The sequence below is a fragment of the Amblyomma maculatum genome, chromosome 5 (assembly GCF_055883805.1).
Source record: "Amblyomma maculatum isolate TAMU_Amacu chromosome 5, ASM5588380v1, whole genome shotgun sequence".
NCBI classification, from domain to species: Eukaryota; Metazoa; Arthropoda; class Arachnida; order Ixodida; family Ixodidae; genus Amblyomma; species Amblyomma maculatum.
In genome coordinates, this window is record NC_139348.1 from 131,704,144 (window position 1) to 131,727,556 (window position 23,413).

Sequence of the window (23,413 nt, forward strand, 5' to 3'; positions counted from 1 at the left end):
GCACGTCACGTAGCATATTCCATTACAGCATCTGTTAAAAAAGTTGTTATAAGGGCTCAACGCTGTTGAACCGAATATGTAGCGAAAGCATTAGCTGCGTGTGGCCGGGAGTTCTTCTTGTTCTTCGTCTTCTTCTTCGTCTTCTTCTACTTCTCCTCCTTCTTCAGGGAAGCCAGCCGCTGATTGTTCTATTGTCTTTCTGTTCTCCTATGAGGCTGGGCATTTTTATAGTCGTTCTAGCTTTCTAATGCCGTGACCAAATTGTGGCTTCTGAGCCTAGTCATTTGAGTAGGATTAGCATTCTTGTGATTGAACATTGAGCAACATATTCGAATTTTTTTTATCGCCTTTGTGTGTGTGCTTGCGTGCGTATGTGTGTGTGCGGGGGGAGGGTGGGGAGGGAGAGAGGTTCAGAGTAAATACGGTAATGTGTGCTTGGGAACCTGTACCACGAAAGCTTAAATTTTTGATGTGTGCATGAGCCCTTTGATACACGAAAAACAAAACTCTGAGAGGCTCTGAGTCTGACAGTCTTTGTTCTGGTTGGTCCCGTCAGGCTTTTTGCTGATGGTTACGTCCGCAAAAAAAGAATAGATATTCATTTATTTTCACTCACATTCGCTTAAGCACCCGTACATAATATATTGAAGAGGAAACCAAGCAACTCAAAGTATCAATGAAATTGAAACAAATACTTCTAAAAGTACGATCTGGAGAGAAATAAAAGACGAAAACACATATATTATTGATATTTATTTTTCTCCCGAAAACGTCCATTCCTACTGGATCTGTGTGTTGTATGTTCTGTTCTTTCATGCATATTTAATGTTCTTATCGGCCGCATAATGAGCACTGAATAAAATAAGCAGAAAAAGCCCAAGTGAAATTTCAGGATCTTCAATGTATACACAGTTCCTTGATCACATCCACCTTCTGCGGCGGTTTGTCAGGGCAGAACCTGTCGAGAAATAATGGCTGCGCACTCCCGAGCTCCTCGTCCAATGATGAATTCTTCGTGCGATCCGTCAACCACCTCCACCTCCACTTTTCCACGAACGAACTGCAAATTTGAGAAAAAGAGTTTTCCCTCGATGCACTTCCCAAATTAACAATAAATTTTGCCACAAGAGCATTGGACAGCCTGCACTGTAAAATAGCGCAAGACCAAAGTCACGTAGTATTTTTCACGTTTCTCGGGGTTTCCTTAAATGCTGGAAAAAAACGATCACGCATGAGGTGGGCTAATAGAAGAAACTGGGTTGGTTCTATAGTGACCCCCTCTACAAAACAATGGAGTGCACTTGGTTCTAATGTGAATAATAAAGATATTGCATAAATTATCTTAGTTAATTAGCTAATTGTGCAGAATACAAATTACTGTGAGGAGCAATACATAACGACAACGAACATGTCGCTGCTTTGTGCCAGCTACAAGTTTCGCTTTCTTTAAATTAAGTTCAAGTTACGTAAAACACCTTGTATGTGATGTTTCATGTAGTATCAATCTGTTCGCTATGTAGCACTGCTTCTCAAATCTCTATTGTATGCCTTACACCATTATAAGCATGTCGGTGCGGTGGTAGGACATATTTAGTGGCACTCAAAATGCCCATCGAAGCACGAACCCTCGAATATTAAAACGACCCTATGTTCTCAAGGAGCAGCATTGCCCTTGTTTATGTGTGCGTGTATTGTGTGGCTCTCCTGTGTGTCGTCGCCTACTCTGCTGCGTGGTGCACTATGTTCTCACCTCTGAGAGTCCGTAGTCAGGCGGCAACTGTTTTGCCATCGCTCGCGGCCGAGATGCTTTGACAAGCACGACGTCGCCACTGAACTTTCCGCGAGGTTGATAGTTTGAACCGGCTTTTACGAGGTCATGAAAGGCTCGCATCGCCTTGGCCAAACCCTGGCGGCTAATCTTCACGTCTGGAATGGCCCTGAGAAGGATGTCAATAGCGACCTCCACCATGGCATGCCAGCTAGTACACTGGCGCATCTGATCACGAACCTGCAAAACATTACAGAGGCTGTTATAATAACCGCACACCAATGATTGTCTTGTTGTGTCGTAAAACGGTGCTCGAAACCACTTTCTACACTTTTCGGCGTTCTCAGTCTTTCAAAACGTTATATAACTGAGAAATCGTAGAACATAGGAAATATTTCGCTGTCAGCTACGACTAAAGCACCACGGTTAGCTCACTGCTACGAACAGCTACAAGATTCTAACTCCTGAAAAAAAAAAGCTCACACATAACTATAATGTTTTGAGTGGACAAATCTAGCAGGCAAGTATGTGTATACACCTTTTTCAATGTCCTGGCGAAAGAAGTTGATAACAGCCCTAGCGAAAAACTAAAAGTTCTACCGGGCAATAACCTCGCAAAATCTCAACAAATCGCATATACTCTCATACGGTGGACATCATTATCATAAAATATTTCGCATAACTTACGATAATATACAAAAAACTATGAGAGCAAATGCAATTATATGCGATTTGTATGAGATTTCCTATGCGAATGCGAATTGAGTGAGATTGTGTGAGAAAATGTGAGGTTATTGCCTCATACAATTTTTTCAGTAGGGAGACTACGGTTATTACAACAATCAGAACTCTTACTCAAATCAGCTTACCTCAAGAACATCTACGTCGGCGTACTGCAATAGGAAAGTGCAGATCAGTGACGTTTCGGCATCTTGTTCTGTTCCCTCTAAACGAGACTCGTGATGGGACCACAGCGCCGGAATGTACCCAGGTGCACCATCGAGCAGTGTGAGGCTGCCCATCGAGGCGCCAGAAGCCTGCAGCTGGAGAGCCACCTCGAATGCCAGAGTTGCTCCGTAAGAGTATCCCACCAAGTGGTACGGACCTGCTGGCTGCACCTGGCTCATTTTCTGTGGCATGTAGAAGACAAAGGTAAAACAGCGGTGACATTGCATCAATTTTTGCATTTCACTCAACATGCAGTTTTGATTTCATACCCTGCACATTCGTCCTCCCTTTGCGAGCCATCCTTATATAAGGCTGTGTACGAATGCATTGATCCATCACAAATTAGTCTACAGTGTTCTGCTACTTTCTCGGAACCTTTTCCCGTTTGCGTTGGAACTGCGCAGAAAGCTTGCGCGTCGTCGACCCTTTTGTTGTGTAGTGAGTCTTACAGTGATGCTCACTCGGTTTGATCCCGTATGATGAGAAACCATAACCGCCTGCGAAGAAGCGAAAGATGCGAACGCAATTTTCTTGCAAATGGCAGAGGTGACGTAATATATCATCATTAAGAAAATGTGCCACGCTTGTCTGGACGCTTTAGAACGGCGGCACTTTCCTCCAGCGGCTCCAATATTGCGCCACAGAAGCATTTTGCAGGAAATTGGCCGTTCTCATTTTTTCCTTTTCAATCTCATCGCAGACGGTTCTGGCTTTTCATTATGAGCAGCCAAAGCGGGTAAGCACCATGGTTGAACTTACTACGTAACAAAAAAGGGTAAACAGCGAGCAAGCCTTGTGTGCGGTTACAGTACAGGTGAGCCTACGGTTGAGGCGGAAGAATTTTTCAAAGCAGTTCCGAAAAAGTTGTAGAACACTCTATACTATACACTTTTAGAACACGGCTCGAAACGTCTCTATAATATTCGCCTGGAACGTAAACACATGTGTCCGCACTGTTCATTTCACATATTCTGTCTCACCGCTTTCTTCACGGGCTTAGCCCTAATATTTTGAGCATTCAGAATTGAAATCTCGAGAATAACGCATGCTTAACGTATTACCCTTCTTTAAGACTATATAAAATTAGGGGTGAGCTATAATCAATATGTTACTAAAGAATGTAAGAGGCATTGTTTCTAGTGTTGCCGCTATAAACGGTTACATACATATATTTAGGCGGATTACGTGCGCTGTCCCTGAAGCCACTCTCATCTTGCCTGAAACGATACAGAGTGGTATCAATTGGATTAAAAAAAAAAATAACGTTGTCTATCGCCCAAGCAAAAAAAGATACACGAAAAAACTACGTTACGTTTCACTTTATCGAGAAGGGAAAGGAACAAAGGGACTAAATTACCGCGGACACTTTGCACAAGAATAAGCACTCTTTTAGCCCTCAGCGAGTCAAGCGGCATTTAAAATCAAGTCCATACATAGGCCTCATTACTTTCTAGACCATCCCTCTCTCTTGACTACGCAAAACGGGCACGCCTGTTTCAAATGATTCACCGTGCACAACGCGAAAGGAGTAGTCTTCGGTTCTGGTCCATCAAGCCAGCGAACAGCCAGGGATAACGAAAGGAGTAGGCATGTGGTAAACCCTCATGAATCTGCTCCTATGTAAACAGCAGCACTTTCAATAAACCTTCTGCTTCATTCCAAAGCAAAATCCGGAAGTTAGTGACTTTTACTCGGCAAAGCGAAATGTCCGTTCAGCAGACGATGCACGCACCCGTGTGTAGATAGCGGCCATCTCTTCGACAGAGAGGACGGGAATCTCGGCAGACCTTTGGAGGCCGACCGCTCGAACTGGGAGGTGTTCAGCCAACTCCAAGAGCGGGTTCACATCACCCTGTATAGTGTGCATCACAAACAGAGGTGTGGATCCATTTAGGCTGTTCATCTCTACGAAGACGCAATCAGGAATCAATTTCTCAGCGAGCTTCAGCCTCGGAATTGCCGACTCGTACGCAGGACCTGCAATAAAAACAAGGCTTTTCTTATTCGCCGAGCGTGAATGGACCATTCGTTCGATTTACTCTCTAGAAATATAGGTCCAAAAAGAATTCGGGCAATAAAAACTGTTTAAAAATTTGGTAAAGAAGCTTTTAATGTGCAATGAGCACTGGATAGAATAATACTAAACTACACTTTCTAGAGAACAAGTGCTTTTACCGCTATGATCAGCAGATAGCCAGAGCTTGTTATAGACATAAAAACGCCAATCTGAAAGAGGGTGCATGTGTTCGCAGGTTCTCCGTTAAGGATATGCGATCCATAAGACATCAAATACATAGAAGGGTGGTTCTGACAATTTTATCGCCGTCTCTCATATCAAAAATAACAAAACAAGAAAATTGAAGAGAATAGAAAAACAGCTAAAACTGAAGTTCATATTGTGTGCGTCGTATCGTTAAACTCCCCAGTTAGACAATAAGCCGACATATTCTCAGGATAAGCGGACTGCATCACAGAAAGAAGTCATCTTCAGACCCTGACCACACTTCACGATCATTACTGCTTTGTAGGCACGAACAACAATGGCAATGGCAGAAAAGTAACAAGAGACAATGTGAGAACTTCCTGCACTATTTTTGACCTAAAAAGAATTGTTCACCGGCTTTCCCTTTTCTGCTCGCGTAATTCACCTTTATATTTCATTTTCAACGAGTACCCGTCGCTTTCCCAATTTTATAACCGTATTTCGTATGGTACAATTGTCGCCTGGCTCCCAGTAGGTCCTGCCTTTTTTTCTTATCACCACTTGAAAATCGCTGACAAAAGGATATGGCACTTCGCTGTCACAACATCGCGAACACTAGTGACGTACGGAAATGTTTGCAGTTAAAGCTCACGTTGTGATGGCCTTGCATCGACTGTGGTGCCCGCTGCAGAACCTCTGTTGCTAGCACCATCTTCTATCTGTCTAAGCCTTTTGATCGTAAGCCTGCGTATCTCGGCCGCGGACAGGAAGACGTCGTAGTCTCTCTCAAGTGTCTGTTGAACTTCGATACCTATCAGGGAATCCATGCCAAGGGCTCCAAGGGTTGTGTTTTCATCCAGGCTTCCAGCATCTTTCACGCCTGCAAACCGTCGTTCGTATTATTTTATGTTATGTATTATGTCCAACGCTCATTGCTATTAGGACAGCTGCTGAGAAGGGAAGGCTACGATCGCAAAAGAATAGAATTTGACAGAGCTCAACCTACCGGCCTCACGTGTACTATGTACGGATCGGACCGTCCAAAGGAACTACAGGGTGTGTCCGGAAAGTAATGCAATTTTATTGGTAGAAGATAAATTGTTCAAGATATCGTTATAAACGTTTAAAATTCTTTGAATTTGTCCTCTTTGGCATCACCAATATCATCATCAACCGGAGTATGCCCGTTGTAGGGCGAAGGCCTCTCCAATATTTCTCCAATTAACCCAGTTCTGTGCTAGCTGCATCCACTTGACCCCTCCGAACTTCTTAACCTCATCCGCCCACCTAACTTTCTGCCGCCCCGCGCTGCGCTTTCCTCCCCTTGGAATCTCGTTTGTTATCCTAAGCGGCCATCGGTTATCCTCTCTTCGCACAACGAGTCCTGCCCATGCCCATTTCTTCTTCTTAATTTCCACTATAATGTCGGTAACTTGAGTTATTTCTCTGACCCAGTCTGCACGCTTTCTATCTCTTAATGTTACCCCTACCATTTTTCGTTCCATACCCCTCTGAGTTGCCCTCAACTTAAGCGGAACCCTCTTGGTTAGCCTCCACGTTTCAGCCCCATAGGTGAGTACAGGTAAGATGCAACTGTTGTATACTTTCCTCTTGAGCGATACCGGTAAGCTGCTAGTCATAATCTGCGAGTGCTTACTAAATGCGCTCCATCCCAATCTTTTTCTTCTTGTTTTGCTATTATTTCCTTTTCATGGTCCGGATCTGCCGTTACTACCTGTCCTAAGTAGACATATTCGCCTACTACTTCCAGTACTTCGCTACCTAATGTAAACTGCTAGACTTAGCTTTTATATGGACAGCATTCAAGTTCTTAAGATAAATTTGGACCTTGAAATTAAAAGTAAAAATGTAGGTTAGTTATTTTAGTTATTTATTCATTCCATCATTAAGCTCTATCATGTAATATGTACCGGTGCGGACAAAAGTAAACGTGAAAGTATTTCTTTCAATTTTTTTTTCATGAGTTGCATAATTCAAAATTTGAAGTCATGATAGTGAAACTTCACTTGAACGAACTTCAAGGAACCTTAGGACATTGTTTGTTAAAGTGAAAGTTCGCTGAACTGAAATAAGTGCGTGGAAGCTTTTTCTATTAGCACTAAGAAGCCGTTTTGTGGCAAATATCGTAATGCAGTCGCCTCTTGCAGCACTTTTGAATTTAGGACTGCAGTGGTCTTGGCCTAAGTCACTGTGTGCAAGCTCTCGTGAATCTTATCCGGCACAGCGGTCTGCTGGGCAGCGGAGGCATTCATTTCCTCCAATCAGATCATTCCTTCCACAGATCGCAGTTAACCAGCATGCATACGTACGCCTTTCTTGGAGCTAGGAAGCTTTATAGGGCTGAAGTTGTGGCTATGGGTGGCTATGACTGTGGATTCAATTAAGCATGCAAAGCCAGCTGTGATTCCACAGGATACAAGCTTCTTTAGATAGCCAGTTAAGCTTAGAGCTAAATGACTGCCAGCTTTTGTCACGCGCTAATAAAATATGTTTCTCAAAATATTCAGCAAAATGTACACGTTGTTCTGGTTGAAATACTGAGTATCACGTGGGAAACACAGGATGACGTTATAGAAAATGTTCGTAGAACTGAAATGAGCAACAATTGAATTTCGTTAAAATGAAAGGCGCTTGCGTAGCGTTCAATGGAGCTTTGGCGGGGGAGTTTGCACAACAGAATACTTCGTTTCAGTGACGTTCATTCAAGTGGTATTTTACGTATGTGCAACTTGGTAATAGACGTCCCTGCGCATTCACTTGCACAAGTAAAGTTTTTTTTTTTTTTTTTTTTTTTTGTCTCCAATACAGAAGGGGTGATTCTAACATGAACGCAAAAGCGTGCTCCGATTATTTATGTCCGCATCTGTACGTCTTTCTGTACAATCCACCTACACAGACCGCACCGAAGCACGTCTGCCACGGTTTAAAATCGTATCTGTAAAAAGTAAACAAAGGAACACTCGGCATATTCTTCTGTAACCATTTCCACGCGAGACGTTCAGAGAATGAGAGCTTTAATTACTTAGAACCAAGATTTAAGAACAAAACGTGAGAGCGAATGGTTTCCTGAAGTCAGACTTATAAGAGTGAACCGACCACGTAACATGAAGAACCCGTCCCCGCTTACCAAATATGTGCGCGATCTTCAGGACGATGTCCCGGTAGCGCGATTTCATCTGGTCTGTGTTTGTGGGCTCTCCTGCTTTGACCAAACTCAAGACTACAGGCTTCCCCTGATTGAGAAATCTGTCGAGCACGTTCAGACAGCTGCTGATCCGCTGCGCAGCGTAGCCAGCGAGTCCCACGTAGGCGCTTTTCCCCTCGCCCAGAAAGCCAACATCGCCAACAGCGCCCCACTGAATGGCCAGTCCTGGATCAGCAATGCGGAGCACTTCAGATGTTAATACGTATTCTCATGCACGTTGACTGGATATAACGGCTTGCATCGACAAAACATAAGCCACCTTTGTTTCTTTAACGTTTCCGAGACAACCAAATTGATTCCTTCGGCAATCTGACTGGCATACTGCCATCGTAAATTTAGCATGTATTTTCAGCCATAGAAGGCCCTCAGACACAATCGAGTGTTCACTGAAGGCAACTGTAGCCACTACTTTTGTCAGTTGGAAGCTGCACCGACAGATTTTAATCGCAGTTCTGCTCTAAAACTAAAGAGGTGGTTAGCGATATTTGGTTTTGTACTAGCAGGAAAGTTGTTAACTTATTTAATGTGAAAGCCTTATAAGACTGATGAGTAATTAAACTCGGCACTGTCGGAGTAAATATGTTCCCGAAAAATTCAAAATACTTAAGCGGGAGTCTGATATTATCGCGCTGGGGACCATTCAACAGCTGGCGCGACAGATCAGAAACACATAATCAACAATCAAATTGACGCCACATTTTAAGTCAAGCTTCTTGTAAGCAAACAAAAATATTTCTGAGCACGAAGACAAACTAAGGCTAACTTAGACAGGGTGGGAATCGAGGCCAGTATTCTCAGATTACGAGGTGGAAATGCTACCCAATGGCTGTGCATGATCTCCTTTTTTTTTTCTTTATTGGTTGAAAAACTTCCGATGAAGAGAAACTAAAACAGCTCACACCTGAACTAACCGGGCTGCGTAATACAAGCCCACTATAAACCAGTAATTGGCCACCATAATAAACAACAAAATTCAGGGCGGCACACAAAAGCATCGAGATGCGGTAGCCAACACACGGGCTCTTCCAGGACAACATACACTCCTCGCAACAAAGCAAACTGGTCTTGGAATAAAGGCTTCGATGATTGTGGTGGTTCAGCATGGCGATCCATCATTCAGCTTTTCCATAAACTAAATATTTAGCCCCACATCAACGTAAACAAACCATAAGGCTCATTATAGTTCTTCCGAACAGATAAAAACGAATACATATGAAATGATTTCGATGTCCTTCTTCAGCGTCCGTTGCAATTAGTCCCAGAAAAACATTGCATCCCGGCACTGAATAAAGCAGTGGTCAATGGTCTCTGGCGTGTTACATAGGCGGCAATTTTGAGGATTTGCCACAAACATCTGCATGACGCGAAGCCAATTAACAGGGAGCATTAATGTGTAAAGTTTAAAAAATAACGCTTTGGCAACGGACTGAATGCGCATGCGGTTAACACCCTTTAAAACACTTGTAACTCCTGACAAGGTTGCCGATACATACGTAAGAAAACAAAAGCTCAGTAAGAATCTCAGTCATCTGCCTTCTGGGTATGTTATACAGGTAATGTAAAGAAAAGCGTGCAGTGAGAAAATTGAAGGTATCCGAAACCTCCTTAAGGAATCCCTATACAGTCCCTTCATGCACATGTCCAGACACCGCGAGTATATAAGGCAAGGGAGAACTGAGACGTCTAATAAGCACCGATACTACAAAGGGTTGGTTTGTCGGGCTAAAAAACAAAAAGAAAGCGAAACTAGTTGGTGTCCGAACGACTGAACGAGACCTAATCCTCCAGACTCTATTGGAAGAAACAGGTTATCACGATTAATGGGTTCCCACTGAGAGTACTATAAGAAAGTTGCGAATATTCTGTGTAATGCTTACACCTTCTTTTGCGCACAATGTAGAACTTGGAGGTCGTAGGGAAGCTCTGCAAATAAGAATGTTTTGAAAACTTTTCGCACGAGCAAACAGAGTTTTCGACCCCTCCACGCCTGAGTTTGTTACCTGATAGCTACGATTTCTGAATGCCAGTATGCCACACTGCTGCAAACTTGATGCAGGGGAACCCTTAATTTGTGCAGAGCAACACAGTCTCAACTTATGCCCCCAAAAATGCTCGGCCTCGTATCCCATTGACCTAACCGGAGTCCTTTGGATTTGTGTAAATTAAGAGCCTCACCTGATACCGCACTAACTGTTCAGTTAAATGCAAAGCCTGAACCACACTCTTTTTGTCAGAACAAAAAAAAAAAGGCGACGTCATCACCATAGGCCAAAATCTTAATTTAACATTGAGCCATGGAAAAATTTCGAATAGCAGCACTGTTAATAATTCTGAGATAGGCGTTCAAGATATAGGCTATGGCCGCTCGGTCATCCAAGCGGAATAAAAATGGGCGTCATGAATACGCCATGCAGTCAGTAGTTCAGTTAATTATTGGCAGTTAAAAAATAACAGAAATAAATTATACCAACCAAATTATAGAAACCAAAGCAAAGAAAACAAACATGAACCACGATGAAACATTTATACATTCGCCTTATAAGAGTAGGTAACCAGTCCTGAGTGCCGTGTAACTTTCTTGCGCCTTGACCATGCAGCTTACTTCTCTTTTTAATATTATTTACAACAATATTACTTACAATATTATTGCAACAAAAAATTGACCCGTTGGCAGAGGGAAATAGCAAGAGCTACGAATCCACCTTTTTTCTGTTACCGTTCCCTTGGAACACATGCAATGTTTTCTTTTGCAGTGTTTGCAAAGCACTTGCTAGCCACATATATAATTATTTTTCCGGGAATCCACTACAGTCTACCTTTTATGTCTACATATGCTCCGTAATGCCCAAATGAGCTCGTCGGGAATATATATCAGGGCCCGTGAACCCAGCCTATTTCTTTATAAGTTAGCATTCCCTCTTTATCTAGAACATTCCCTTCAAGATCTCAGTAATCTGGTCAGGTTAGCTTTGTACTTACAAGGTAACCGCCCGAGTTTCTTAGAATACAGCCGCTCTTCCACACGTCTCCATGAAAAACTAGTTTAGACGTCTGGGTAATATCAAAACAATATTAGTTGTGTTAGTCACCGGGCATTCCATTCATGATGCGACGCTCACAGATCCGTTCCATCGCTGAGTTTGCATAGCCGTATCCGGTCTGCCCCACGTTTCCGTGACCAGAAACAGAAGACGAGAAGGCGACAAAGTGGTCCAGCTCAGGACAGGACTTCCGGGACAGTTCGTCCAGGTGACGTGTTCCATCCACTTTGACAGTGCACACAGCCTCAAAGAGCTCCGCACTCTGATTCTCAAGTAGGGCATCACGCAACACCTTAGGAAGAAAGAATTCTGGATTCAAGAAATCGCACTTAAAATCCAATATTTATCATGGGACAGAAAGAGGTCCGTGAAAATACTATGGAACAGTGGCGACTGGGTAGGCAAGTCGGCCGCATGATTGTTGTTATTGATTATAAGTGGGCACATAAAGATTACAAACCTAAAAGATGAATTGGTTAAGTTACGTAAGAGAGCAGCGCTGGGACACATGAGAATTGTTGTTTTTTGTAAAATCGGTTCGGTTAAATCTTCACTGAAGTCATTCTTGCTTAATCGCAGGAATCATCACTAATAGCTTTCATGAAGAACTGTAGCTTCGCGATCCGGTCACTTCCTTGTATGGTTTCATATGAAGCCTCACGTTTTCGCCACTTCCCAATGTTCTTCAGAACTAACGTGTGGATTACAGCCCGCCTCTTCCAGCACATTCCTAATATATTTCAAACACAAAACTCTCTACACAGCTGCATTAGAGTTTGAAAAAAAGAGGAGGTGTTAAGCTTGTGAATCATGCGAACGTGCACAATTCTCAGGCCGAATTAATACGCCAGTAGGCTGACTGCCTCATCTCATGAGCGCGCCGTGATCCACGATCCGTCGCTGTGATAACCATGACCTGCTACAGCGTACCACTACGTGCTAATTGGTTCCGGTGCTCCCCCTCTGTGCGCAGACTTCCAGAATGTGGCGTCATCTAGAGCCGTCAAGATGAAATGAGCATGCGCAGTGGAACGCGTGGGGCCGGATCACAGTAACGGATCGCGAATTGTGCTACACTAAAACTCTCTATTTTGCCGCGTGCAGTGTTCAGTACAAATATAGAGGATGTTAGCCCCCGCAGCAGTGATTAGGAAGTCAGTATTCAAGATGAAGATTTGTATAGTTGCGCTTAAAATGCTACATTTCGGCTGGTTTGGGACTGAAAAGCATCAGGGAGTATAAACTGTCGCCCATGCTAATACAGCACTTCGCATACTTTGAGTGATAATCGCGGTTCCCACTTGCCAAAGCCAGGTTGAAGATCCCGCCGATTGGTCCGATGGCCGATGCATCTTTAATTAGCTGTTGGGCTCCATCTTTCGTTGATGCGTCGGCTTGGCTCAAAATGACCTCTACACCAGCCTGCTTCCACCACCGAAGGCACAGCTTCTGGTATCCTGTCCGCAATCCGGAGCGGGAGCTGAGCAGTAACTTGCGGCAACCGCGGCTCACCATCCAGCCAGCGAGCTCCAGGCCGAAGCCACCCAGCCCTCCAACAATAATGTACGACTTGTGCTCGTGAAACCATGTATGCGCCACCGCCTCCACTACCAAAGGTGCAGCTTGGACGATTTCACGGCCGAACTCTTCCGGTCGGATCTGTGAGAAAAAGGAGCACTTGTTCTACCATAGGTCCACCCTACGCAGAGCACTTTTCCAACAATGTTGTCAGCCCACTAGGGGCAAAGAACAGAAAGCGTTGAGCATAACTTACATTCCACGTCGATTTCCTTACCGTTGGTGCAAAGTGATAGGAAATGAAAATACAATTATTAACGCGATTGTGTTGGAAACTTGTGTTGGAAGAAAGAAATTGGAAGCGATTGTGTTGGAAAAAATCCTGCGTTGTGAGTGAACAATCATGGCCATGACTCTGACAGGTGCTAGTTGGCAGGTGAGAGGACCGCGTACTGATAATCGGTGGGTAGTGTGATATTCACGAGGTCACATGACATGGCAGGAGCAGCAAACTCGGGTTCCTACATTCAGATGGGTTAGTGTGATCGGAAGCGAACCTTCCATAACCATTGGGCGATGAGTGAGGCACGCTCCTCTTACATCTGCACGGCTCGGTTAAAGCTTTATAAATATCTATGTCGGGTAGCGGGTAGTTCGCTACTGTATGGTAAGGAATTTGTGCAAAATATTCGAGGCAGAATTGATTAGATTAGAGATTAGGCGAGTAGTAAAGTGGGCATACACGAACAATGACCTGCAAAGGTGCCGCAGACGGGAGCTATCAACGGCATCGAGTCATACACCTTTAAAAGCGCAGTTTTAAGCGCCCTCTCCCCCTCCCCTAGATCACGCTCTATGAGAAACATCATTTGATTGTTCACAAGAAATTCTTGCTCCTGACATAAAACATCCAACAGCTTTCAAAGCATTTTGCCTGGCTGTTGAAGATTTCATTCTGGAATCCCGGCCGTTGGCACTGCAGCCAGTTATGTGACGCATTGCTGGATATCAATGGTGCCGGCCACATTGAAGCAGTACTGGCGATCAGGTTGCATAGCGGCCAGCTACCTATGCGGGCAGTTGCGACCTAAAATCAATAGCTTTCTGTTGCCTCCACAATTCTCGCCTCTCGCGAAGCACTGGCGAACCCGTTGCTGCTTCTGGATCCAACTCCTTTGATCCCTTGCTTGCAAGTAGTACCTTACTATAGAGCGCGTTTTTTCTTTGTTCTTTTACCGACGTTTAATATTTCTTTGGTAACGTTAGCTGAACAATTATGTCTATTAAACTGCGCATCCAGTTCACAAGTGTTCTCCTTGTAGAGCTTGGAACCTCTCTGTGAAATTCGCTGTCTAACGTTCTAGGCTCAGAAGTGTGGCTATTAAATACGATGATAAAAAGTCATCATCATCTCCACCACTACCAACACCATCAGCCGCCTGACTACGCCTACTGCAACGCAAAGGCATCTCCCATGTCCTTCCAATTAACCGTTCATGTATCAGCTACATTCATTTGATCCCCACAAACTTCCTAATCTCGTCCGCCCACCTAAATTTTTAGTTACCCCTCCTGCATCACCTCCCTTAAAATCCACTCTGCAACCCTTAGAGACTGCCAGTCACCTTTCCTCTACATTACATGACCTGCTCATAAGCATTTTTTTAATTGTACCTTCTAACTTGTAAGTTTGTAACTGATTTTGTGTGGTAATTTTCGTCGTTATAGCCACTGGCATGCATCGCGTGCTGGCGCACTCGAGGACGAAGAAGTTGGTCGCTGTCTTTATGATTCGCTACGCCTGACGCTCCGCTGCGAGTTCATCCTGAGCGGGCTGGATGCATCTGTGTCGACTGAATAAACGCACCCCTACAATTGGTGCAGGTGCTGCGGGGTACGCTCCCATCCACCCTGGAACTAAGAAGCCGCACATTGCCCTCTGCTTCCACCATGCCAGACGAGACCACCTCGACATCGCCGCCCATCCCAATCACGGTCCTGTGTTCTGGCGACAAGAAGTTTTGCAGACCGGGCAGGGATGTCACACAAGACGGTATCACAAAGAGGAAAAAAGACAACTTCCGCTCGGGCGCAGTCAATAACGGCATGATGAGTGGAAAGGAAACGTGAATAAACGTGAAAAAAAAGGAAAGTGAATAACTAGTATTTGCAAATATCCTCTTCACAAAAATGTATTATTGACCACTGTTTTCATGTTGTTACGGCACCACAAGGAACAGGACGCAGGGGAAGAATGACGAAGTGCTGTGTGACAACAAGAAGTAAGCATTGTTCTGTCATTCTTCGTCTCGGTCGTCGTCCTTGTGGTGCCGCCCCAATACGGATCCCTACCAAATCGATCGCCTGATTATATACCCTTTTGTTTGTTGACTAACAAAAAGTGGCACCTAAACAACATCTCAGCATACTGTCCATTCAATATACGTAGAACGTGTTTTAAGCGGCGCCGAATAATTTCGAAAGCCAGAAGCACCTTGACGTGCACCGAAGTCTCGGAACCAATAATTCAGAACCCGAAACACTGAGCTGATGACCGAAACTTCGTAGCCCCGCTGACATTTTGCATTGAAAATAGAAAGAACAGTACAAAAGTGACTCAGACTTTTGTAACAGCCCGCCACTTTTTTACAGTCTATATTCTCATTGTTGCACGCCCCCCCCCCCTCCCCCCCTCCCCCCCTCCCTCCCCCAACCCACAAGACGGATTCATGAACACGCAAACCGACCTTGATATCCGAAGCTTAGAGCACGTGAGGAAAGTAACTAGTCGCGTGTATAACAGGCAGAGTTCCCAGATGTGTTATTAACAGGCCAGATTTAAGCCCACAGTACCATGATTTAAGCAGTGGTCCGCGCTGACTCCGTTCCAGTAATTTAATTTTAAAGCAACGAGAGTTGACGGTAGCAAAGCTTTGCTCTTTATTTCGGCGGGATATCCTCGTTTTTCCACCAACGTTGGACGCCGCTTTACTCCGCTCGAGGCAGTGAAGATATTAGTTCGGGTACTAGTGCACAATTTACCCGGCACACTTCAAAAGGATTTTTTTTTTTTTGCGACAAGCTGAACGCGCGATGTCCCTGTCAAAATCTAGGAGGTCGACGTCATGGTTTCCATCGAATGTTTCGCCTATATATACTATTATTATTGCTCTATACAACCCCGCTCACCTGGAGCACAACTTTTCCAATGTGCTTTCCGGAGGACATGAAACGGAATGCCTCTTCCGCCTGATCACGGCTGAACCGGATGGTGTCCAACGGCTGCACAACACCGGAAGTGACGCCATCCCGGAGGAGTTCAGTCACGCGACGCTGTTCTTGCAGCGCCGACGGGCACTTGCCACGCACTGCCTCCAGGTGAATGCCGCTGAACGTCACTCTCTTGAGGAAGACTGACATGGCCAGCATAGAATCCTTGGCTAGATCGAACTTCCCAAGTTCCAGGAAACGGCCATGACTTGCCAGACAACGCAGGCTAGCCTGCAGCTTCTCTCCGGACAAAGAGTTGAGAACAAGGTCCACTCCTATAGTGCGAAGAAAGCCAAAGAAGGCTAATGCTTAATAAAACAAAAAACGAGAACATCAGATGTGCTTCCCAAGCATTATTTTTTTAAATGGGGTAATAATATGGGAAAAACTTTATTTGCTGCTGCCGTTTAAATTTAGAATCGGGGTTGCATTTTGCGTCAAAGCTGTGAATTCGATTTCTGTAGCCACAAAATATCTGGTTTCAATAGCCAACCCAGCTGACGGTAGGAAGAACCAAATGCATATAGTATTTGTGTTGTGTTGCTTTGAATACACGGAAAAGATATGCAAATGCCTTCACGCTACGTAAACGCAATCTCACAGAAATCTTTAAATAGCAGTAAGCAATTAGCATGACAAAAATTCAAAAAATGCACCTTTTTCTTCTTGATATGCTACTGTCTGCTCCTTTTCCATCTAAATTTTGATGCAAACTCTTGAAATAAGTCCTGAGACGAGGCGTATAAACGGAAGCGAAGTCTGCAATGCCTGCATCAGTACATTTGAATGCTGAAGGCTGTTAATATTCAAGCAACAGATGAAAAATGGCAGGGGTGCACATAAGTCAACTAGCGTGCCCAAATGCAAAGGCATTGCTAATTCTGGGCCTATCGTTATGATGTCGCTCTGTGTTTCGTTGCTTTTCCGAAGCGTGCTCTTAGTTGACGTTTTATTCGTTTTTTTATATTTTTCTTTGATGCTTTGTTCATTTTGTTGTTTTGCTTTTTATTTTTTCGCCTTTTGACTTTAACTGTGTGTTTTAATTTCTGTTTGTTTTTATACATGTATATACTTACTTTGCTTTTAAAATCCCTCTTAACTTCCTTATCTTGCCATGAACGCCCTCCAGCGTCCTTACGCTAGCCAGAGAACTATGCGCAAGTTCCCATGAAGCCGACATGGAGTTGTGGTTACCGTGCTCGGCGGGACGAGGAAGTGCGAGTCCTGGCACGAACATCATTATTTTTTTATGATTGAGAGCAGAATGTGGACACACTCTGTCCACACATCCTGTCCACAGCTTGTGGTGACACGCTCTGATGACGCCCTTCATAGTGCAAAAATGCTTACGCGTTAACGCCAGAAACCTTTTTAAGAGAACTCTCGTTTGCAGAGCTATTTAAGGAAATCAGGCGAAAAATGAGAACTTATCAAGTTTCACAGTCAAGAGAATGGAGGCAGCATCTCCCGACGCCATCTTTAAGGACTCCAAGTGGGATGTTATGCAACGCTCATACACAGATCAGAACTCGTGCAACGTACAGTCTTTGTCAAAAATATACAGCCCAAGGGGTTTGCTTCTGAGCACTCTAACTAGGCTACTGGCAGCAATAGTAGTATGTGGAGTTAATCATAGAAAAGAGTGAGGACTAGAGTTTTCCTCTACGAGATTTAGAGCCCTGCAGATGCGTAAATAGCTTCCTTACGAGGCTTAGAAGCAAAACCGTTGGGCCATATATTTTTGACAAAGACTGTACATATCTCTGGCAGGATGACACTCCATCGCTGTCGCACCAATGAGCACAAAGAAGAAAACTTTCACAGGGCAATCTTAAATGAAAGAAAGCGTGCAACTGTTAGAACCGGGAATAGATAAAGAGTGATCTGCTTGAAAGCATTCTATTTATCTAATACTTTTAGTTGATATCAGTTATACCAGTTTCACAGTGAACTCACCTCTGCCTTCAGTTTCTCGAAGTATGTGTTCCTCAAATGACAGATCCCGTGAGGTGGCGAAGTTTCGGTCCACCAGCTGAGGGAAGCGGCGCTTGAGAAAATCGCGCTTTTCTTTGGAACCTAAGGAAGATGGCGAACGAGTGTCAGGGGCTTAGCCCACTGAGAAACTCGAGTACTGAATCGTGCCGCCGAATCAATAAGGACCACTCCAAAACGTCAGCGCTTTAGTTTCACAGAGTGGAGAATGCATTTCATTTTACCCCGACAGGTTTTCACGGCACGTTTAACAGTAACGGAAAGTCGTCCGTACTGGTGTCATAAAAAAAAAAAGAGTGAAAAGAGGAAAAATTAAACAGGGGTGTAATTATATTTCGCTGCGACAATTTTATTAGGTGAACAGAAGAAATAATACGACATTGAAGTGATAATCTACATGAAGAAGTATTACCACGTTAAACAAGACGGACATAAATAATTAGGATGAATAGCTCAATCCACGACTAATTATGGGCTTAAAATGATTCGTCCCAGCTTAAAAATACTCCTACGCGCTTTTGAAATTGCACGTATAAGCATTTCGAGCCTGAAATTCACAAAAGTGTATTGTTAAGCTGCATTTTTTAATGTCTTAACTGTCTAGAGGACTAGCCCAGCGTTTCATAACCGGGCACTTGTTTTTTATATATGTTGACTTAAGCTTTCAAAAACGTTTGACATAAAAACAAATCGCATTTTGTATTTCCAGCAAAGTTTGTCTTGTGCAGACTTTTGCAGAAGTGTACAGTACAAGGCGTCGGCTTTTAACCTCTGTTGTGGGACCCCTCCTTTCCCTAATTCAAATACAACATAAAAGACAGTGTTCAGAAAAGAATACAGATTTAGAATGAAAGAAATGTTAAAAAGACGTTTATCTCACTTTCTGATTTCCCTGTGTGTCCAAACACTACTTTAGCGTGCCCATTAAAAGCTATTTACTAAATCTAGAAAGCGCGCGCAATAGGCATTCGATCAATCGTCTCCGCAACGCATTTTTAAGCTATTTCTTCATTACCACAAGGGTAACCGAAAATGATACTTCTGTATCATTCAATTCAGCGCGCAATTAAGCCGGCGCACCCCACTCCATCTCGCTCGCGTAGCTGAGAAGCATCCAATGAGTGGGCGTGCCCAGCAAGCCACAGTGACGTCATAAGGGACGCTTGAGCGCGAGCATGTGTCATCCACGTTGGTTCTAAGCAGGCGCCACGAGCACGTTTTAAAAAAATATATTTGGAAATTACAGGCTCCAAGCAAAGCTTTCAAATTTGACTCCAGTACTCACAAAGACCACCTCTGCGGATATTTTGCTTGAGAATATTACAGACATTAGCATTTCAAGGGCCCTTAACAACGAACCACCTCAAGGAGGAGCGTCGTCGTTTAACAAGCTTCAGCGCCTGCAACTGGATACTGACCGACGGTTGTAAACACAGTGCACCCCATGGAAAGGGCGATGGTGATGGCCGCCTGTCCGACACCTCCGCTGCCAGAGTGTACGAGAAGTGTCTCTCCTGGCAACATGTTGCCTCGTACGACGAGTGCGTAGTAGGCAGTGCAGTATGCCACAGGGACCGTAGATGCTTCTTCGAGAGTCCATGCATCGGGAACCTCCCATAGGAAGTCCGGATCAACTGCTACCATCGTGGCCATGGCTTCCGCTGCTGCCATGCCCATCACCCGACGTCCGTCTGGATCCCTACCCGAGAACTCCACGCCAATAAGGCATTCAGGGGTGTCTTCGTCATCTGCGCACAGTTTACGCAGACCACGTTTTCTGAAAATCCGCACTCTACACAGCCATGTTTAGCCCACAAACGCGGTGTGCAGTTGGCGTCAATATAATCATTGTGCGTGTCGCTACTTACGCTAAATCTTTGGCTCTTCTGCGAGCCGGCACACATGTCATTATCATATCACGTGCAATTCTGTGGCTAAACAGTCTAAATCACTGTGGCTCTCAATTACTTTTTTCATCACAATCATCATCATTTGCAGAAGCACCTTCATTTTTATGCTGTGCCCAAGACAATAAGCCCCTCCTGATTAAAATTGCTCTCCTCCGAACACTTCCGCGCACAGCAGTCTTTTGCCTTTCCTGTAAATCTTGCCATAGAAAGGTTTTACGCAGCAAAACAGGCATAATTTTCTAGCAATAAAAGTATCCCTTTCTCAAGTACCGAAATCTAGTAGGCGCAACAACGGGTTTCATTTCTAGCATACGGTGGGTCAAATAACCCTGTGATCACCTGTACAATCTCAGCAATGTTGAATAATTTACGCCAGAAAATTCTACATTCTCCTATAACCGCAAAAATTTCTTGCAGTCTTTCGGCTGCCGTGTGCACAAGAATTCTCTTGGTTAAATACTTGCGCCAGGTAAAGTAATGTATTTAGAGAGATTTGGCGTGCTTCAGCAGGAACGCTTAAAGGGCAGCTGCATCACTTTTTCAAAATTACGCACTATTCAATGATTCAAGTCCGTATATGCCGCAGGCAAGGCATGCAAAATGTTTTTGCGCTAGTATTCTAACTAATGATGTAACCAACAATTAAATTTCGACCTTCTTCTCAAAGCACCAAAGGACTGCCGAGAAGCTCAGTGATGACGTCATGGACAGTAATATTTCTTACCTTTGTTGCATTCGCCCTCATCCTGCGGGGTCTATTCTGATGCCGCCAAACAATGTTTCTAGGATCTTGCTTTCAGTACTTTTGCCTTTTTCAAACAAAGCGTTTTTATGCGGGAAATGTACAGGTACTGTCAGTGATGTCATCATTTACTCCCTACCCATAGCTGTGCTGTGCGGAGAAGCCTGACAGTCGTCGTTATTTTAATCGTTAATTGCGCCATTGTTTCAAATGCTAGCGCCAAGATATTTCCTATGCTTAACCTGCAAGCTATCTTCATTCAAGTACTCAAAACGTATGGAAATTTAAAAGCGGTGCAGTTTTCCTTTAAAGCGACAAGAAGACCACTTAAAGTAAGCTTTTATTGATGAGTTCCATGTTTTTTGTTTTTGTTTTTTATTTACGTGACACTCACTTAAAAACTAATACATTACGGTCAATTAGGCAACAAATATTGAAATAAGGGTATCGCTTTCATCAGCAGAATCCCTAGTTAACTGCCACGACTGGACACAAGTTTTAGGAAGCGGATCTTACAAGATAAGCAACTGCTGTATTCAATTCAAACGGCGATCATGGAGGCCTTTTCCACTGTAGAAGTCACAAAATTCAGTCAAGAAGCGCGAAATTTAAAACATCTAATTTCTCATCATCAATTCAGTTTTCTGTGACCAGAAAAACAGGTACATATCTTAAGAAAATCACAAGATTTGTTTCTGTGCAAGACAAAACTTGTATGATACTGTCCTCAGTATCACTAAAAACACATCATGCTGTCTTATTTTAAAGCAGAGTTAAACAGTATTCTCCATTTCATTTGCTTTGAGCTGCTGATAATGGGAAAGTAGTTTTCTACTTCAGAAAGCTCATGTACATCAAGCAAATGCTTTTAGAGTCAGTAGAGCCTATTTTGGGGAGGTAGAGGATCTTTTCACAGAAAACTCACCAAGCAGTGCATCCGCCGTGATCTTTCCCGTGGCTAGCATGATGTCGTGGAAGTTGAGCGGTGCATAATACACACTACAGAGAACTTTGCCGTGGTTGCTCACTGGAGTAGCGCAGCTCAGCGAAGACTCGTACCACTGCAGAGTGGAGAGGTCGCCACGCGTCTTCACGTGGAGAAAGGCGTACTCCGTGTTCTTCTCGAGATCGCCTCCTGCGTGTTCAATTAAAGCAAAATATTTTAAAATTAAATAAATCATTCCTGTAACGCATTGTTACTACTCAGTTTTCGGGTTACCGGGTCATGGAAGAAAGAAAATATGCACAGGATTATACTAAAGAAGTCATGATATTAAAACAAAAGTTTGCTCCTGCTGTATCGATACAAGCGTTTCCATGAATCTTTCAACAACAGGTGGCAGTTGAAGAAATACGCTGAATGAGGGATTTGATAACATCCGTCGTTCTGAAAATTGCTCCAAAGTAAAATTTTGTACGTTTAACACAGCTCTAAAAATGTGTTTTTGATGGCATACCACAAAACCTACATTATCTTATAGAAATATACGAGGTTTTTTTTCTTTCCAGTTAATACAAAGCAACTATGGCGGATTATTGAACGGGCATTTTTTTTTTATTATTCTGAGAAAAAAAGGCGGAGCGACAGACAAATTATCGCCTTCCTGTTGTCTTTCAGGAGACCTTCCACAATGATTGAACACATTTTATCCTCACTTATTTCTTCGGTTGCTACATATAGTCACCCTTGAACAGTATCAGTATAAATGAATCCTTGGCTGCGAATTCAGCGATATTTACCTCAGTTATTGCTAAACAGAGAGCATCGCACCACTTAACGGTCCAGTAGTTAGGAAGTCAGGACTACATATGAGCTACAAAAGGGGCAAGATTCATCTCGAATTCATGTGTATGCTTCCTCTGTACCTTGGGAATGTATTTTGATAAATGAATCATCTTTTAATTATCTACAGTCGTCGCCAGTTCACTGTTACCAGCGACTGTGTAAGGCGACAGTCAAGCGATGGGGAATATCTGATGCAGATGTTTTTTTTTTTCTCGAGACCTCTGCCACTGTATGCGTCCAAACGTTTGCGTTTTCTGTTATCTTCCCTTCCGTTGGTATCCGCTATTTCACTCTTGGAAAACATCCCAAGTTTGCTCTGAACGTCGGTGAGACTATCCTAAACATTCTTCTACTCCGCCTAGCCAGAACTTCATTATACATTGTAATTAATTTCCAATCTCTTTCATAATGATCCATCTTTCTACGCCTTTAGTTAGACATCTCAATGTTACAAACTAATCCACATATTTTACAGTCATTGAATTACTATTTCGGCAGGGCCCATTCCTATCAAGCACAGCTATTCTGGTATAACTTTATCCACCGAGGTGGCGCAGTGGTTAGGGTGCTCGACTACTGTTCCCAAGGATGCGGGATCGAATCCCGGCCTCGGCGGCCGGTTTTCAATGGAGGCGGAAAGCAAGGCGCCCGTGTGCTGTGCGATGTCAGCGCACATTAAAGAATCCCAGGTGGTCGAAATTTCTGGAGTCCTCCACTACGGCGTCTCTCATAGCCTGAGTCGCTTTGGGACGTTACACCCCACAAACCAAACCAAACCAAACCTAAAATAACTTTCCCAGACCTTAAAAATAAAGACAGAGATTTGGGCCGTGCGGCAAAGAAAAATGGCGCACAGCCAACTTACGTTGATGAGTAGTTAGGTACCGATAGGATCCCCACTTTCCATCCTGGTAGATGTTCATCACTAGGTCCTTCTCCAAAATCTCCTCACTTAGCAAACTTTCCGGCAATAAACTGGATGAGTTGCTGGATAAGCACCTATGATAGA

The 23,413-nt window shown here is 43.8% G+C and overlaps 1 protein-coding gene across 1 annotated transcript in view; it reads right to left on the reverse strand.

The window, feature by feature from the left end:
- Window positions 1-769: 769 nt before the first annotated feature.
- The window catches only part of LOC146189580 (fatty acid synthase-like), a 68,556-nt gene continuing 45,912 nt past the window's right edge, over window positions 770-23,413 (reverse strand). The window contains exons 17-29 of the mRNA XM_084605301.1: window positions 23,270-23,403; window positions 21,544-21,753; window positions 19,385-19,714; window positions 17,931-18,050; window positions 15,894-16,249; window positions 12,492-12,845; window positions 11,235-11,478; window positions 8,068-8,310; window positions 5,572-5,799; window positions 4,449-4,693; window positions 2,638-2,898; window positions 1,751-2,008; window positions 770-1,060 (exon numbers count right to left, since the gene is read on the reverse strand). Of these exons, the coding sequence (XP_084461427.1) occupies window positions 947-1,060; window positions 1,751-2,008; window positions 2,638-2,898; window positions 4,449-4,693; window positions 5,572-5,799; window positions 8,068-8,310; window positions 11,235-11,478; window positions 12,492-12,845; window positions 15,894-16,249; window positions 17,931-18,050; window positions 19,385-19,714; window positions 21,544-21,753; window positions 23,270-23,403 (3,097 nt within the window). The 3' untranslated portion in view covers window positions 770-946. The remainder of the gene's footprint in view (window positions 1,061-1,750; window positions 2,009-2,637; window positions 2,899-4,448; window positions 4,694-5,571; window positions 5,800-8,067; window positions 8,311-11,234; window positions 11,479-12,491; window positions 12,846-15,893; window positions 16,250-17,930; window positions 18,051-19,384; window positions 19,715-21,543; window positions 21,754-23,269; window positions 23,404-23,413) is intronic.